The sequence below is a fragment of the Pelobates fuscus genome, chromosome 11, assembly GCF_036172605.1.
Source record: "Pelobates fuscus isolate aPelFus1 chromosome 11, aPelFus1.pri, whole genome shotgun sequence".
Taxonomy (NCBI): Eukaryota; Metazoa; Chordata; class Amphibia; order Anura; family Pelobatidae; genus Pelobates; species Pelobates fuscus.
Genome location: NC_086327.1, coordinates 61,445,917 through 61,462,116, shown reverse-complemented (window position 1 = coordinate 61,462,116; position 16,200 = coordinate 61,445,917). Strand labels below are relative to the sequence as shown.

General features: G+C 40.7%; 1 protein-coding gene across 1 annotated transcript in view; it reads left to right on the top strand.

Moving 5' to 3' along the window:
- The window catches only part of IL11 (interleukin 11), a 63,250-nt gene that overhangs the window by 26,773 nt on the left and 20,277 nt on the right, over nucleotides 1-16,200 (top strand). The window contains exon 4 of the mRNA XM_063435565.1: nucleotides 15,674-15,832. Coding sequence (XP_063291635.1) covers nucleotides 15,674-15,832 — 159 coding nt within the window. The remainder of the gene's footprint in view (nucleotides 1-15,673; nucleotides 15,833-16,200) is intronic.

The following is a 16,200-nucleotide window of genomic DNA, read 5'->3' as shown; positions in this document are numbered from 1 at the left end:
TGTGTGCATGAATGTGTGTGTGCATGAGTGTGTGTGTGTGTGTGTGTGTGAATGAATGCGTATGTGTATGTGTATGAGTGTGAGTATGAGTGTGTGTGTGTGTCAGGGTGTTTGTGAGTGTATGTGTGTGAGTGAGTATGAATGTCTGTGTGTGTGTCACAGTGTTTGTGAGTGTGTGTGTGTGTGTGTGTGTGTCAGGGTGTGCATCTGTATGTATATATATGTCAGTGTGTTCTGTGTCTGTGTGTGCGCACACATCTGTGTATGTGCATATGTGTGTCAGGGTTTTCCTTTTTTAATGACACATAAGGTAAGCTAACAGGAGGGTGGCTTGAGATATAAAATAAATAACTTTTATGTGAGTGTGTGTATGTATGTGAGTGTGTGTGCATGAATGTGTGTATGGGTGTGTGTGTGTGTGTGTGCATGAGTGTGTGTATAAGTGTGTGTGCATGAGTGTGTGTATGTGTATGAGTGTGTATGTGTATCAGTGTGTGTATGAGTTTGAGTGTGAGTATGTGTGTATGTATGAGTGTGGGTATGAGTGTGTTTGTGTGTCAGGGTGTATGTGTGTGAGTGAGTAGGAATGTGTGTGTGTCACGGTGTTTGTGAGTGTGTGTGTGTGTGTGTGTCAGCATGTGCGCACACATCTGTGTATGTGCATCTGTGTGTCAGGGTGTGCGTTTTTATGTCAGTGTGTGTATCTGTGTCATGATGTGGGCATGTATTAATGTTTGTGTGTGTCAGGGTGAATGTGTGTATATGTTGGTGTGTATCGGTGTGTACCTATATGTGTGTATGTGTCGGTGTCTATATGAATTTGTGTGTATGTGTCAGTGTATTTATATGCATCTGTGTGTTAATGTGCATGAATATCTTTGTAAGTATGTATGTATGCATGTATGTGGTAGTGTATGTGCATACCTCCAAGCAGTCAAACACCAGCACAACATACAAGTACCCTCCTGGAATCTAACACAAATATTACATACAAACACACCCCTGCATTCAAACTCAATAAAATATATACAAACACACCCCTTCACTCAAACACAAATACTTCACACAAATGTACATACACATTTAAAAGTGAACATTACATTTAAACACACCCCTGCAATCAAACGCAAACCATTACATACAAACACACCCCTTTATTAAAACAAAATAAATGTATACAAGCACCACTTTAAACACCAACCCTGTAAATTCCGTAGTGCTGTAGAGATATGCAACCTAGAAATTTTGACTTGGGGTACCTTGGAAAAATACTGAAATATTAAGGGCACCTTGAACCTAAAAAGTTTGGAAACCACTGGGTTTTACCTTTCCTACAGGATGGGAGAGGAGTGAATGGGCTTTCATATTGTACTGTTACCATTACATTGGCCTTGCGTGATTGAAAACACTTGCAATAGTTCTAGAGTTGAGGGAACCCGGACTGTAAATTTCAGGTTCGTACCGCACATTGTTTTTTGGACCCCGACCTTACTAATGGCATGGCTGTGATTGGCCAGTGCAGCATGTGACCCAGCCTCTAAATATAAAATGGAGTCGCGTAGCGCCGCACACACATGAGGTCTTATTAGTGTAGGGAGAGGATGCTGCATCTGTGAGGGACAGCTTAGGAAAGAATTCTGCAAACTAGTACATTAGTGGGGTGCACTTCATATCTGAGAGTCAAATAGAAGCGTCAAATACTGCGGTTACATCATAGTTTTTAAAAGTCAATTAAATATAAGCGTTAAATACTGTGGTTACATCAGAGTTTTAAAAAGTCTAAATTTTTGGGTGCTAAACTGCTAAATAGTACATTTGGGGCGTGCTCTTCATATCTGAGAGTCAAATAGAAGCGTCAAATACTGCGGTTACAGCGCAATTGTAAACATTCTAATTGTTTTGGTGCTAAACTGCTAAATAGTACATTTGTGGCCTGCACTTCATATCTGAGAGTCAAATAGAAGCGTCTTATAGTGCGCTTACAGAGCAATTGTAAACATTCATATTGTTTTGGTGCTAAACTTTCTAAATAGTACATTTGCAGCCTGCACTTCATATCTGAGAGTCAAATAGAAGCGTCAAATAATGCGCTTACAGTGCAATTGTAAACATTCTTATATTCTGGGTGCTAATCTGCTAAATAGTACATTTCCGGGGTGCACTTCATATCTGAGAGTCAAATAGAAGCGTCAAATACTGCGGTTACAGCACAATTGTAAACATTCTAATTGTTTTGGTGCCAAACTGCTAAATAGTACATTTGCGGCCTGCACTTCATATCTGAGAGTCAAAAAGAAGCGTCAAATAGTGCGCTTACAGCGCAGTTGTAAACATTCTAATTGTTTTGGTGCTAAACTGCTAAATAGTAAATTTTGGGCGTGCTCTTCATATCTGAGAGTCAAATAGAAGCATCAAATAGTGCGCTTACAGCGCAATTGTAAACATTCTTATTGATTTGGTGCTAAACTGATAAATAGTACATTTGCGGCCTATGGTGCATTTCTTGCAGTCCAATAAACAAAAAATAAATAAAAAAATTGTTGACTATTGGCGGTTACATTGTCTCCTGACATAAATCATCTGTTAGTTTGGTCGGTGAACGCACAGAATGAGGAGAGCGTCAAATAAGTGACGTGGCCTTCGTCATGGTGCTGCTGGTGTTGGTGGAGCTCCTGTTGCAAGGAGAGGACGTGGTCGATCTGTGCCAGCTACACGCACAAGTGAAACACCTTCCTCAGGTGAGAGTAGGCAACAGAACCTTCAGCGTTATTTGGTAGGCCCGAATGCCGCTCTACGAATGGCCAGAACAAGTACAGGCGATAGTAGATTGGATGGCTGACAGTGCCTCCAGTTCCTGCACATTGTCTCCCACCCGGCCCCTGCTGAAAGCTCAGAGTTTGCACCTGCAGCCCATGGCCATCTGTCTTTCACCTCACCCCCTTGTAAATCAGCAAAGGAGTCTGAGCCACAAGTCATGCAGCAGTCTCCTATACTTTTTGATGACTCTTCTGGCAGGGTTTCCATGGGCCATCCACCTAGCCCTGCCCCAGAAGTGGAAGAGATTGAGTGCACTGATGCACAACCACTTATGTGTCAGGATGTGGACATTCAAGGACCACCGCAGCACGTCTCTGATGATGACGAAACACAGGTGCCAACTACTGTGGCTTTCTTCAGTGTGCAGACCAGCAAGGAGGGCAGGGTTGAGGAGTGGGTGGAAGATGATGTGGAGGATGATGAGGTCCTAGACCCCACATGGAATGAAGGTCATGAGAGTGACGTGTGCAGTTTGGAGGAAGAGGCGGTGGTCGCACAGAGGCACAGCACAGCAAAAGAGGGAGCAGGGTGAAAAATCGGAGCGGTTGTCCCCTAGACGGTATGCCTGTTACTGCCAAGACACGAGTGGTTTGCACGCTGTGCAATCAGAGCCTGAAGCGAGGCATAAACGTGCTAAACCTGAGCACAACCTGCATGACCAGGCATCTACATGCAAAGCACGAGCTGCAGTGGAGTAAGCACATCAGAAACCAAGAAAGGTCTCAGGCTCCTCTTGCTTCCTCTTCTGCTGCTGTCTCGGCCTCTTCCTCCACCTCTGGGGTGACAGTGGCACCTGCCACCCAGCAAACAGAGGATGTGGCAGCAACGCCGCCACATCCGCCACCGTCCCCAAGCATCTCCACACTGTCCCATGAAAGCATTCAGCTGTCCATCTCCCAAACACTGGAGAGAAAAAGGAAGTACGCCCCTACCCACCCACGATCCATTGCCCTGAATGCAAGCATTTTAAAATTCGTGGCCTTTGAAATGCTGTCATTCCGTCTGGTGGAGACGGACAGTTTTAAAAACCTGATGGCGGTGCCTATCCCACAGTACATGGTTCCCAGCCGCCACTACTTTTCCAGGCGAGCCATCCCTTCCCTGCACAACCAATTGGTGGACAAAATCAGGTGTGCACTGCGCAACTCCATCTGTAGCAAGGTTCACATAACCACAGATATGTGGACCAGTAAGCATGGGCAGGGACGCTATATCTCCCTAACTGCACACTGGGCAAATATAGAGGCGGATAGCAGTTTAGCACATGTCCTTCCGCCACCGAGGATTGCAGGGCTTCGCCTACTCCTCCTACTCCGCTTGCTCCTCCTCTACCCCCTCATCCACCAACTTCAGCACAGCCAGGGGGAAATGACAGCAGGCTGTTTTAAAACTCATATGTTTGGGGGAAAAACCCCACACCGCGCAGGAGCTGTGGACGGGCATGGAACAACAGACTGATGAGTCTGAGTCTCAAGCCCGGGCTGGTGGTGTGCGCTAATGGGTGAAATCTCGTAGGAGCTCTGGGCCTAGCCGGTTTGACTCACATCCCTTGCCTGGCGCATGTGCTGAATTTGGTGGTGCAGAAATTCCTGAAAAACTACCCAGATATATCAGAGCTGCTGCAGAAAGTGTGGGCCATCTGTGCGCGCTTTCGACGTTTTCACCCTGCTGCTGCTCGCCTGAGTGTGCTGCAGCGTAACTTCGGCCTTCACGCTCACTGCCTCATATGCGACATGCCCACAAGGTGGAACTCCACCTCGCACGTGCTGGAGAGACTGTGCAAGCAGCAGCAGGCAATAGTGGAGTTTCAGATGCAGCAGGCACGGGTCAGTCACTCTGCGGAACAGCACCATTTCACCACCAATGAGTGAGCCTCCATGTGAGACCTGTGTGCCATTTTGCACTGTTTCAAGTACTCCACCAACATGGCCAGTGCCGATGATGCCATTCTCAGCCTTACTATCCCGCTTCTATGTCTCCTTGAAAAAATGCTGCGGGCGAAGATGGAAGAGTATGTGGCACAGGAGGAAGAGGGGTCATTTCCACGGTTTTCAGGCCAGTCATTCACAAGTGGCTTGGAGGGTGGGTTCCTGCACCAGCATAGGCCAGGTACACAATTGTCCAGCCAGGGCACAGTTCTGGAGAATAAGGAGGAGGATGATGATGAGGAGGAGGAACCATGTTCGCAGCAGGGTTGCACCCAACACAGCTCGTGGGCATTACTGGAGCATGGCTGGGGGGATACGGAGGACACAGATGATACACCTCCCACAGAGGACAGCTTGTCCTTGCCTCTGGGCAGCCTGGCACACATGAGCGACTACATGCTGCAGTTCCTGCGCAACGACTGCCAAGTTGCCCACATTCTAACGTGTGCTGATTACTGGGTGGCCACCCTGCTTGATCCCCGTTACAAGGACAACGTGCCATCCTTAATTCCCTCACTGGAGTGTGATCGGAAGATGCGTGACTACAAGCGCACGCTGGTAGACGCGCTGCTGAGGGCATTCCCAACTGACACCAGGGGTTCAGTGGAAGGCGAAGGCAGAGGAGGAGGGAGAGGTCACCAACGCAGCTCGGGCACTGCCAGCACCTTACAAGGCAGGGTTAGCATGGCCGAAATGTGGAAAAGCTTTGTCAGCACACCACAACAACCATCTGATATGGAACGTCTTAGCAGAAGGCAGCATTTCAGCAACATGGTGGAACAGTACGTGTGCATACGCCTACACGTACTGACTGATGGGTCTGCCCGATTCAACTTCTGGGTCTCCAAATTGGGCACGTGGCCTGAGCTTGCCCTTTATGCCTTGAAGGTGCTGGCCTGCCTGCAGCCAGTGTATTGTCTGAACGTGTGTTTAGCATGGCAGGGGGCGTTATCACAGACAAGCGCAGCCGCCTGTCCACAGCCAACGTGGACAAGCTCACGTTTCTTAAAACGAACCAGGCATGGATCCCACCAGACTTGTCTGTACCTTGTGCAGAATAGACATTTATACCAGCCTCAACCAGCCATTGTTATACTCAAGTGCACTTATTCTTTGTTTTCTTTTTTTATATGTCCCAATATTTTGGGGGCTACCCCAACAAAAAAAAAATACATAAATAAATAAGAAAATAAGAAATAAAAAAAATAAAAAAAAGTGTTAGCTACCTCCTCCACCGCCGCTTCCACCTACACCGCCACGGTCACCGCCTCCTCAACCTATGGGTCACTTAGTGTAAACTATGTACACAATAACAGAGGCTTGTGAAGGTTTTTTCTCAATGCATCAGGAGTTGAGCATTTCTCCATGCATCAGGACTGCAAGAAATGCACCGCAGGCCGCAAATGTTTCTTTTTTTATATGTCCCAATATTATGGGGGCTACCTCAAATATATATATATATATATATATATATATATATATATATATATATATAAAACAGTCACAACAAACAAGACCCAGTGGAGCGCTAATAAAATGACTTGACTCACCCTTATATAAAGGGATATGGAATATAGGAAAATCTAAAGGGAAAAAAATATAATGGAGACGATGGTGTAGTATATATGGACTTGGTGTTCTTAGAGAGAAGAGTTGTAAATATAACAAACTCACATGGTTCAGAGCCTGAGAGGGATAGGCTCAAATCATAAACGCAGAGGTATTTTAAAGCAAATACCAGGCTTCTTCAGTAGCTATTTACCAATCCTCAGAGAAAGGGAAAAAGAAGGGACAATGGACCAAAGTCCTGGTGTATTGTCCTTAACCCAATGTAATGCCAGAACAGATACAAATGCTTGCTCACCTTTAAGAGAGCCAATCCAGACTGGGCTCTCAGTGTGATGGGTAATGTGCCTTTAAGAGGGCACTACACTTCTTTATATGCAGGAAAATAGATGCAGGTCGTAGGCTCATATGGAGAATAAAAAACGTATTTATTATAAAACACTTACATAAAATGTAAATAAAAAGTCCCATAAAATAATGGTGTAGAAATGAGTCCTCGTCCGAGACGCGTTTCACCTTGTGCAAAGGCTTTTTCAATCGGTATCCTGCTTGTATGTTCCCGCCGGTTAAATACCCAGAGGGTCCTTTCCTATTGGTTCATGTTGTCTTCCGGATTGCCAAATATGGCGAGGAGTATTGAGATCAGCTGTTGTAAATGTTCGTAATACCGGAAGTGACGTATCGCACTTGCCTCAGCGTCACTTCCGTTTTGATCGTAGACGCCATAGCAGAAAAGAAAAAGGGGATCAGTCTAATATCTTAACTCCATGAATACATTGAATAAAATAATAAGGCAAATACAAACTAAATATAAGTAAAAAAGGGATAAGGTTGAAGATGTCAATTCATTATGTTAAACAGCAGCTTATATTAGCCGTGTAGATCAGCTTGCCCTATTAACCCTATGTATAGGGTGCTAAATACATAAATAGATATTCGACAGTATTACTGACTTAAAGGGATACATAGCCAATTAATTGTTGGCAAAATATAAAAATAAATTACAGGCATATATCATCCATGTGGAACAACTTACCCTGTTGACCACATGTATAGAATACCTGAATTTATACATAAATCTTCGACAGTATTGTTGCCTTAAAGAGGTACACAGTCAATTAATTATTAACCACATGTATAGAATACCTACATTTATACATAAATCTTTGACAATATTGTTGCCTTAAAGAGGTACACAGTCATTTAATTATTAACAACATTTCTCTTCCTTTTAGAGTTACAGACATCGTAATTCATCATAGTGAAGACCATATGGGAAGGCCGAGATGAAAAAAAAATATATATATATATATTTTTTCCTTTTTTTTTTTCTTTCTCTTTCCCCTTTTATAAAAAATGACAAAGTTCAAAATCACAATTAAGACCTCTAGGGTGTAGAGTGTCTAGTTCAAAAATCCATTTCATCTCAGCCTTACCCATTTTCCTCACCAGATCATCACCTCTCCAGTCTGTAACCACTTTCTGAATGCCCATGAATTGCATACCTTTTGGATCACTATTATGTGTGTTTTTAAAATGAAGTGATACATTGTGTTTTGCAAATCCATTTTTTACATTTCTGACGTGTTCCTGTATCCTCACCTGTAGAGGGTGTATAGTTCGACCAACATATAAGAGGCCACATGGGCACGTCAGCATGTAAATTACTTTCTTAGTGTGACAAGTAATGATGTCCTTTATTTTGTAACTCTTGTTGGAACTATTGAGATCTGCAAATTCCCTAATTACTCTTTTGTGATTGCTGGTATTTCTGCAGGCCCCACAAACCCCACATCCATAAAAACCTTTGGACTCATTAAAGGGGTTTGAAGCTTCTTTGGCTCTGGTCTAATTATTTTTGGAGAGACTGTTTCTTAAGTTGGATACTCCCCTATAGATAATTTTAGGTTGTTCTGGCAGAAGAATGTTTAATATCTCGTCATTTTTAAGGATGGGCCAATGTTTACGAATTGCTTTTTTAACTTGTTTGCTCTGTGTGTAAAAGTCGCAGATAAAGGCCAATTCGTTATCCACAGAGGTGGTTGGTTTCACTTTATATTTTAAAAGAGATTCTCTCTCTCTCTAAGACTTATCTCATCATAAGCGTTATCGAGTAGCTGTTTATCATAACCCTTATCTGAGAAATCCGTCATAATTTTTTGTGCTTGTTTGTGAAACATGGCAATATCAGTGCAATTGCGTCTTATTCTGAGAAGTTGCACCTTTGGTGCGTTAAGGAGCCAGGGTGAGTAATGGCAACTATTGCCTTCGATGTAACTGTTTACATCGACCTTTTTAAAAAAGGTACTGGTCTTGATGGTATAATAAAAATGTTGAGATCAAGAAATTCAACAGAGGTTTTGCTACTGTTTCTAGTGAGTTTAATACCCCAATCATTATTTTCAATATATGAAAAAAAGAGATCAAGGGATTCACTGCTACCCTTCCAAACAAAAAAAAATATCGTCTATATAGCGATGGTAGGACACCAGGCTTGCACCCCATCTACAATCGCCAAAAACAAATAGATGTTCCCAGTATGACATGAACAAATTGGCGTAGCTGGGTGCAAACCTGGTGCCCATTGCTGTTCCGCAGATTTGCAAACAGAATGTCTTATTAAACCAAAAGTAATTCTTGAGAAGGATCCAGTTTGTTCCCTTGAAAATGAAATCAATCTGGGACTGTGGGAAAAGTTCGGATCTCACAAGGAAAAATTTAGTCGCTTCACATCCTTTGGTATGTTGTATGATAGTGTACAGGGAATGAACGTCGGTTGTAACTAGCCAGCATTCAACGTCCCATACAATATCTTTAAGGACCTGAAGAACATTAATAGTGTCCTTCAGATAACCTTTACAGTTCTTCACTATGGGCTGTAGGCATTGATCGATGTATTGAGAAAGCCTGCTTGATATGGATCCAATTCCCGAAATGATTGGACGCCCTGGAGGCTTGGTGATGTGCTTATGGATCTTTGGCAAGTAATAGAAAACCGGGATCCTGGGATAATGGATGTTCAGAAACTCTGATTCTTTTTTATTAAGGATACCCTCTAACTTGCCTTGGTCTATCAGTCTGGTGTAGCTAACCTTAATTTCACTAGTGGGATCTTTATTTAAAACAGTGTATGTTGTAATGTCCCCAAGTAATCTATTGGATTCTGCAATATAATCACTTTTCTCGATAAGGACAATGCCCCACCCCCCCTTATCGGCCGGTTTAATGACCAATGTGTTGTCGTTTTAGAATTTCCTTTAGACTATCTTTCTCTTGAAAGGTCAGATTGTATTTATTTTTCCCAATGGGTTTGATGCGTTTAATGTCCTTCATGACCAATTTCTCAAATGTTGACATCTCAGCAGAGATGCAAAACTTGGGGAAAAAATGGGACTTATCTTTAAGTTCCGTATGTACGAATTCATCATTTACTTCACTTAACGTGGATCTTAGTGGTGGTTTCTTATGGAAGAATTTTTTTAAACACGTTTTTCTCTTAAACCTGTTTAGGTCCAAATAGGTGCTAAATTTGTCTAATGTTCTAGTCGGGGCAAACTTAAGGCCCTTCTCAAGTATTGACTGCTGTGATTTAGAGAGCACTCTATTTGTAAGGTTAAAGATACCGTTTTTAATTATTTTTTGTCTCTTCTTCCTCTTTTGTAGAGATACTCCTCCTCTAGTTCCCCTTCTTCTAGGGATCTCCTCCTCTTTCCTAGTGGGGAACATTTGTATCTCTCCCTCTCCTGAAGTTCCCAAAAATCCTCCTGGCTTGGTGAGTGATCTAGATGTGAAAATCTGTTATGTGAAAGAACATTATCTTACACTTTTCTCTTAGGTCTATTTAAATGTGATTGATGTTTGTCAAAATATACACCCTGTTTTCTCCTTCTATACCCATCTCTTTCTTTTGAATGGTCATTTCTTTTGTGGTTAGGAGAGACATAGTCTCTTCTGTTATGGCTATAAATTTCCTGTGGTTTATAGCTTGATCTATTTATTGTTTTTATTTGAGGTTCTTTATAATTAAAAGTATTCCTATTGGAATATCTACTACCAGAAGGACCTTTGTAGATGTTCGGATGATAAGATATATTTCTGTCAGAGATATTTCTTTTAGGGTACTTTAAAAATAAAGTAGTCTCTTCTGTTATGACTATACATTTCCTTTGGTTTATAGCTTGATCCATTTGTTGTTTTTATTTGAGGTTCTTTATGAATAAAAGTATTCCTATTGGAATATCTACTACCAGAAGGACCTTTGTAGATGTTCGGATGATAAGATATATTTCTGTCAGAGATATTTCTTTTAGGGTACTTTATTTTTAAAGTACCCTAAAAGAAATATCTCTGACAGAAATATATCTTATCATCCGAACATCTACAAAGGTCCTTCTTTAAAGAACATCTACAAAGGTCCTTTTTAAAGTACCCTAAAAGAAATATCTCTGACAGAAATATATCTTATCATCCGAACATCTACAAAGGTCCTTCTGGTAGTAGATATCCCAATAGGAATACTTTTATTCATAAAGAACCTCAAATAAAAACAACAAATGAATCAAGCTATAAACCAAAGGAAATTTATAGCCATAACAGAAGAGACTATGTCTCTCCAAACCACAAAAGAAATGACCATTCAAAAGAAAGAGATGAGTATAGATGGAGAAAACAGGGTGTATATTTTGACAAACATCAATCACATTTAAATAGACCTAAGAGAAAAGTGGAAGATAATGTTCTTTCACATAACAGATTTTCACATCTAGACCACTCACCAAGACAGGAGGATTTTTGGGAACTTCAGGAGGGAGAGATACAAATGTTCCCTACTAGGAAAGAGGAGGAGATCCCTAGAAGAAGAGATGTCAACATTTGAGAAAATGGTCATGAAGGACATTAAACGCATCAAACCCATTGGGAAAAATAAATACAATCTGACCTTTCAAGAGAAAGATAGTCTATAGGGATTCAAAAACGTCAACACATTGGTCATAAGGGGGGGGGGGGGGGGGGGGCATTGTCCTTATCGAGAAAAGTGATTATATTGCAGAATCCAATAGATTACTTGGGGACATTACAACATACACTGTTTTAAATAAAGATCCCACTAGTGAAATTAAGGTTAGCTACACCAGACTGATAGACCAAGGCAAGTTAGAGGGTATCCTTAATAAAAAAGAATCAGAGTTTCTGAACATCCATTATCCCAGGATCCCGGTTTTCGGGAATTGGATCCATATCAAGCAGGCTTTCTCAATACATCGATCAATGCCTACAGCCCATAGTGAAGAACAGTAAAGGTTATCTGAAAGACACTATTAATGTTCTTTAGGTCCTTAAAGATATTGTATGGGACGATGAATGCTGGCTAGTTACAGCCGACGTCCATTCCCTGTACACTATCATACAACATACCAAAGGATGTGAAGCAACTAAATTTTTCCTTGAGAGATCCAAACTTTTCCCACAGTCCCAGATTGATTTCATTTTGGAGGGAATAAACTGGATCCTTCACAACAATTACTTTTGGTTTAATGAGACATTCTACTTGCAAATTTGCGGAACATCGATGGGCACCAGGTTTGCACCCAGCTACGCCAATTTGTTCATGTCATACTGGGAACATCTATTTGTTTTTGGCGATTGTAGATGGGGTGCAAGCCTGGTGTCCTACCATCGCTATATAGACGATATCTTTTTTGTTTGGAAGGGTAGCAGTGAATCCCTTGATCTCTTTTTTTCATATATTGAAAATAATGATTGGGTATTAAACTCACTAGAAACAGTAGCAAAAACTCTGTTGAATTTCTTGATCTCAACATTTTTATTATACCATCAAGACCAGTACCTTTTTTAAAAAGGTCGATGTAAACAGTTACATCGAAGGCAATAGTTGCCATTACTCACCCTGGCTCCTTAACACACCAAAGGCGCAACTTCTCAGAATAAGACGCAATTGCACTGATATTGCCATGTTTCACATACAAGCACAAAAATTATGACGGATTTCTCAGATAAGGGTTATGATAAACAGCTACTCGATAACGCTTATGATGAGATAAGTCTTAGAGAGAGAGAATCTCTTTTAAAATATAAAGTGAAACCAACCACCTCTGTGGATAACGAATTGGCCTCTATCTGCGACTTTAACACAAAGAGCAAACAAGTTAAAAAAGCAATTCGTAAACATTGGCCCATCCTTAAAAATGACGAGATATTAAACATTCTTCTGCCGGAACAACCTAAAATTATCTATAGGGGAGTATCCAACTTAAGAAACAGTCTCTCCAATAATAATTCGAACAGAGCCAAAGAAGCTTCAAACCCCTTTAATGAGTCCAAAGGTTTTTATGGATGTGGGGTTTGTGGGGCCTGCAGACATACCAGCAATCACAAAAGAGTAATTAGGGAATTTGCAGATCCCAATAGTTCCAACAAGAGTTACAAAATAAAGGACATCATTACTTGTCACACTAAGAAAGTAATTTACATGCTGACATGCCCATGTGGCCTCTTATATATTGGGCGAACTATACGCCCTCTACAGGTGAGGATACAGGAACACGTCAGAAATGTAAAAAATGGATTTGCAAAACACAATGTATCACTTCATTTCAAAAACACACATAATAGTGATCCAAAAGGTATGCAATTCATGGGCATTCAGAAAGTTTTTACAGACTGGAGAGGTGATGATCTGGTGAGGAAAATGGGTAAGGCTGAGATGAAATGGATTTTTGAACTAGACACTCTACACCCTAGAGGTCTTAATTATGATTTTGAACTTTGTCATTTTTTATAAAAGGGGAAAGAGAGAAAAAAAAAAAAGGAAAAAATATATATATATATATTTTTATTTTCATCTCGGCCTTCCCATATGGTCTTCACTATGATGAATTACGATGTCTGTAACTCTAAAAGGAAGAGAAATGTTGTTAATAATTAATTGACTGTGTACCTCTTTAAGGCAACAATATTGTCAAAGATTTATGTATAAATGTAGGTATTCTATACATGTGGTTAATAATTAATTGACTGTGTACCTCTTTAAGGCAACAATACTGTCGAAGATTTATGTATAAATTCAGGTATTCTATACATGTGGTCAACAGGGTAAGTTGTTCCACATGGATGATATATGCCTGTAATTTATTTTTATATTTTGCCAACAATTAATTGGCTATGTATCCCTTTAAGGCAGTAATACTGTCGAATATCTATTTATGTATTTAGCACCCTATACATAGGGTTAATAGGGCAAGCTGATCTACACGGCTAATATAAGCTGCTGTTTAACATAATGAATTGACATCTTCAACCTTATCCCTTTTTTACTTATATTTAGTTTGTATTTGCCTTATTATTTTTTCAATGTATTCATGGAGTTAAGATATTAGACTGATCCCCTTTTTCTTTTCGTCTATGTTCGTATTTTACATATAATACCGAGCATATAAAGGTTAAGAGAATATGCTCGATGTTTGCCAATGATAAATATGGCGGCTACGATCAAAACGGAAGTGACGCTGCGGCAAGTGCGATACGTCACTTCCGGTATTACGAACATTTACAACAGCTGATCTCAATACTCCTCGCCATATTTGGAAATCCGGAAGACAACAGGAACCAATAGGAAAGGACCCTCTGGGTATTTAACCGGCGGGAACATACAAGCAGGATACCGATTGAAAAAGCCTTTGCACAAGGTGAAACGCGTCTCGGACGAGGACTCATTTCTACACCATTATTTTATGGGACTTTTTATTTACATTTTATGTAAGTGTTTTATAATAAATACGTTTTTTATTCTCCATATGAGCCTACGACCTGCATCTATTTTCCTGCATATAAAGAAGAGTAGTGCCCTCTTAAAGGCACATTACCCATCACACTGAGAGCCCAGTCTGGATTGGCTCTCTTAAAGGTGAGCAAGCATTTGTATCTGTTCTGGCATTACATTGGGTTAAGGATAATACACCAGGACTTTGGTCCATTGTCCCTTCTTTTTCCCTTTCTCTGAGGATTGGTAAATAGCTACTGAAGAAGCCTGGTATTTGCTTTAAAATACCTCTGCGTTTATGATTTGAGCCTATCCCTCTCAGGCTCTGAACCATGTGAGTTTGTTATATTTACAACTCTTCTCTCTAAGAACACCAAGTCCATATATACTACACCATCGTCTCCATTATATTTTGTTCTCTTTAGATTTTTATATATTTCATATCCCTTTATATAAGGGTGAGTCAAGTCATTTTATTAGCGCTCCACTGGGTCTTGTTTGTTGTGACCTTTCTGCCCCACTTTCATCACCCCACTTTTTTGCATGTTAATGTGTTAAGGTTTTGAGGTACCTTCACGTGTGTCGAGCTGCTTAGTGGAATCAGGTTCTTCACTAACTACAGTTTGAGCGCCTATACAGCACGGTTTATTTGTCATTACTTTTTTGATATATAAAACAGTGTTGGCTACCTCCTCCTCCTCCTCCTCCACCGCCGCTTCCACCTACACCGCCACGGTCACCGCCTCCTCAACCTATGGTTCACTTAGTATAAACTATGTACACAATAGCAGAGGCTTGTGAAGGCCTTTTCTCCATGCATCAGGAGTTGAGCTCAGTTTGAACAATGAAAGAGAATACCCTGCACTCCAACCCTCTCTCGAATGGATAATTCTGGTGATCCTCCTGACAGCCATGCTTTAGATTTTGATTTATGTTCTTCCAAAGCTAAAATCAAAGATTCCATCTAGTGCTATTTTATGGCTCAGCTGTATTTTAAATTTGTATGTTATTTTAAGTGATTTCCCTTTCCACATTTGTTTGCAGGGCACTTGTCCTACTCTTACCCCCATTTTACTTTTGCAGCCCTCCAGCCCCTTCCAGGACTTTTTTTAGAGGCATTTTTGTGCCCAAAAGTTCAGGACCCCATTGACTTCAATGGGGTTTGGGTTCGGGGTCAAGTTCGGATTAAGTTCGAGCCTGAACCCGGACTTTTTTTCAAAGTTCAGCTGAACCCGCCGGACCCGAACATCCAGGTGTCCGCTCAACTCTAAATAGTACCTTTTACATACCTTTACTAAATTACCTTTAATTTGACTGCATTGTATGTGGGCATAATACTCAAATGCAGATATTTGTTTTACATTCTGTTGTCATTTTCAGTACTTTATACTGCTAGTAATGCCTTTAGGCTCATTACAAATACCTATAAACAGAGCATTTGACCTTTTTTATTTATCAATTTTGTCACATCTTTTTGTCACATCTTTTTGAGAAAAAAAAATATATTAATTGTTGTCCTGCTGGAACTGGTGTTTGATACAGTATGTCTGATTGTTATATATACCCTTCCATCTCATTCCAGGTTCCATCTGGTCTCACAAAGCTTAGCACTGACCTTTTCTTGTATCAGAAACATTTTGATTGGCTGAAGAAGGCAGCTCATGCTATTCGATCTATGGACCATGAATTTACCAGTATTCATAACCGCATTGACAAACTAGTGAAAAAGATTGACTTGTTGGTAAGGACGTATTTCAAATGTAATGTTTTCATGTTGGTAACAAATAATATATAGCTGCAGCTGTTGGTACAAATTATATGTAGTTACAACTAGAATTAAAAATAGATGCACACTGCTTCAGACAAAGAGACGATTTGACACACTGGGCGATGCAGGTGCTAACTCCTATGCTCACTCCTAAATACACATAGATTGTCACTAATAGGCACTCACACAGACAAACAAAGGTGTTAAGTCATGACAATAGGTGCTTAATAGTTACATGCACAGGTGATAAATCATAGATAAACACACAGGTGCCCTCTCATAGATACACATACACTCACTCGTTGTCACACACCCCGGTGTTTTATCTTGTTTATATTGTT